A 3,317-nucleotide genomic window follows, 5' to 3' on the forward strand; every position below is an offset into this window, starting at 1 on the left:
CAGGCCTTTAAGAAACAATAAAGAGGAAATAAATCTGTGCGTTGTGTTTTGTTCAAGTGCACCTAATTACTACTCACACTGAGATCAGTACACAAAACAAAAACCATTACAACAGGCTTGTTTTCTCGTTACAGCTCATTGTACGTGGTTCTGTAAATGAGCATACAGCACACAAAACACTTAAAAACAAATCCATTAAAAAGAAAATAAAACTACAGAGCCTAAAGTAAACATTCTCATATTTATTAGATCACTCATTGCACATGATGCTGCAAAATGCAAACACTGTATGCACACAGTACAGATTTCAGTACAAACGTGAGGCAGCTGCTGTTTCACAACTGYCCACCAGGTGGCAGCAAAACAGCCTTCTTTTGACAAACACGACAATATTTCTATTTCAACTCTTTTCTTCAGAGAACAATGAGAAAAATAAGTTTTTGTATTCATTCTCAAAGGAAAAAAATGCACAATGTAAACATGATGAAAGCAATACAAGTTCAGGTTATTCATGCTTTTATTCTTTACATGATCCAGACGCTCATTTTCCTTCAACAAATCCCTCCTAACAGCAGATCTCACTCTTATTCAATTATAAACTTAAATTCCTTCTGCAGCTGTGTTCATMATATTCAGATCAGCTGAAAACTTTTTTTAGCCCTTAAATCCTCATTTTTATTTTGTGCTTATTTGACAAAACAATCCTTGAAATAAAAGTAAGTAAATGAGAACATACTCTAATTTGGAAAAGTTCAAGCTTTACAAGGTTTTAATGAGATGTTCCAATGCAACGTTGAGACTGAGGTGGGAATATTGTTTTATGTAATCCGGTGTTGTCCTAGATTATTTCTCAGATTTTCATTCCATATTCAAGAAACYTGAACGTTTGATGTCGGAGCGCAGCAGATCTGCTCTGAATTTTAAAACTGCTATAATTGATGTTATGGTTACAGATTAACTGGGCCCAATTCAACATCAGAACACAGTAACATTCTGGAATTTTACAACAACCACTGCAGAGTGATTTCTTCTTAAATGAAAACATCAGGTGAAAAAAACAAAACAAAACACAAAAGCTGCATCAGTATTAGCATCTGCAGATTCCACTCTGAGCAATAATTTCTGCTCCACATAAATCGAGCTTTTCCTTTTTTTAAATCACATGGTGGAAGAGCAAAGGATGTTCTGCTACAGTTTGAGCTTTCAGGACGAGCCCAGTTACTGACATTTTATTAAACAAGATTAATAAAACCCCTCTAAGCTGCAGCCACAGCTCAGGTATTAAATCAAAACGGGAGGAGATTACAGAATGTAATTATAATAAACACCTGGCAGGTGTGTTGATGTGTGGACACACTGATGGACGTCCAGTCAAAAACATCTGGGCTGTCGTTTCGTTGCATAAAGATGTTTTTGACTGCATCGGTCCAACCATCTGGAGCTTCACGTCTAAACAAACAGTAAATTACACAGATGGCTGGACTCAAGTCAAGAATATGTGTGAAAGAGATGAGCTAAACACAAATGATAAAGAAAAAAACAGAATCAAAACAGCCAAAACTAAAAATAACACCTCCGTCTTTCCATTAAAGCCATAAAAACATCCGAGGATCGTTATTTAAAAAACATCCCATACAAAGATATTGTTGATTACACACAGATATTAGTTCTTCATGCAAAAACAGCAACATTAATCCTGGATTAACCCACGCCCATCCTGGTTCATTTTTATTGTGTTGTGGAAGTTCAACGACTGCTCAGATCACCCGCAGTGACTTCAGTTTGTGCCTAACTCATAAATAAATAGTGTTTGAGATGAAGTCTCCACTTGTATAAAGTCTCAGATAACAACTAAATATTAATAATCTAATGTGCTTTTATTTTAAATGAAAAAAAATCAACACAAATATATAAACACACCTCTAAATGTGTTCCTGCTGCAAACACAGGAAACATCCTCCACTTTCAGATTTAAAAAGTGCAACTGGCTGATTCTCCTCCTCCACTGCGAGGAGGCGGAGCCACAGTTACAGGTGAGCATTTCTCATTTTAAAAACCTACTCAAGTGGAATTCACACAAAATGTTTCATCTAAAATATAAAACACAAAAGGTGGAATCAGTTGTCTGCTTTAAGACCAGAAGCGTCCACAGCGTGGGATTTACTGGATCTGTCCTTTAAGAAGCTGTGGCCAAAAGTTCTCCTCGATTATTTGGCAATTTCAAAAGACAAATTCTCAAATCTGCTCAAGATAAATGTTTTTCCTGCCTTCACATATTTCCATGCACGAAGGACACATTCCTACACAACTTGCCGTTTGTGAAGGTTAAAACTACACAAAGAGAAAAACCCTCAGGAGGGACAGTTTTAACCAGAACAAAGCAGCTCAGACTGCTTTAGTGTTTTAGAAATAATCAGATCTAAAATAAGATCTTAATCCAACAGCTRAGGCGTAACATGATGCCTTATTGAGCACCGTGTCACAACAATGTTGTGCTTTTAGAGCAGCAGCAGCARGAGTCGGAGGTTTTCTTGTTAAGCAGATAATCCATCACTGCTGGCTCGATGCAGAAATCAATCAGAAACAGGAGTGAGACGATGATCCGTTCTTTACGATCTATAAACAAACAGAACCTGTGCACGCTGGAGATGACATCATCAGATTCAAGCTGAAGAAAAAGAAACTCAAAGTGGTGAAGAGCGCCTGAGCAGAACGACAAACAGACACCAGCGGCTCCAGTTTGTGTTGCGGTGACTTTAGGAGGAGTCTGGGTCACTGCGGGGCTTCGCTTCTTCATCATCATCGTCATCATCGCTCAGGAAAAACAGCGGGAACATCCCTAGAATACAGCCGATGGACACGCCGATGGCTTTACCCTACAGGAGGAGCAGAAACACAACGTGTGTYAACTCTGGTGGGATTTACAACTCACAGCAGGGCTGTGTGTGTTTGTGAGGTAAATCTCTGCAGATACGCTGAACTGGTCTCCACCAGCAGAACAGGACGAGGGTCTCACCATGTGGGAGCTGAGCCTGGTCTGCCACATGTCCACCTGTTTGGGTGTCAGATCTGGAACCTGCATCCCCAGTTTGGAGGCCAGAGCCTCGACGTAACCTGCCAGACTTCACACACACACCAGTTTGTTACAACTAGTTTGAATCTTTATTTTATATGTTTGAACAAATAATTCATCCGGTGAAGTTTTAACTTCACCAACTTGAAAAAGTAAGCTTTAATCCTGGTCCTGGAGGGCCGCAGCCCTACATGTTTTACATGTTTCCTGCTCCAGCACACCTGATTCAGTCACTGAACTACCT

At 39.3% G+C, this 3,317-nt stretch overlaps 1 protein-coding gene across 1 annotated transcript; it reads right to left on the minus strand.

The window, feature by feature from the left end:
- Positions 1-222: 222 nt before the first annotated feature.
- LOC106530243 (transmembrane protein 65) lies at positions 223-3,122 on the minus strand (the record flags this gene model as incomplete). Its single annotated transcript, XM_014025824.1, is given in 2 exon segments — positions 223-2,876; positions 3,017-3,122. Coding segments are annotated over 2 exon segments (226 nt in total), but the record flags the coding sequence as incomplete, so codon positions are not given.
- Positions 3,123-3,317: the final 195 nt, after the last annotated feature.

Source organism: Austrofundulus limnaeus, unplaced genomic scaffold, assembly GCF_001266775.1.
Source record: "Austrofundulus limnaeus strain Quisiro unplaced genomic scaffold, Austrofundulus_limnaeus-1.0 Scaffold502, whole genome shotgun sequence".
Classification (NCBI taxonomy): domain Eukaryota; kingdom Metazoa; phylum Chordata; class Actinopteri; order Cyprinodontiformes; family Rivulidae; genus Austrofundulus; species Austrofundulus limnaeus.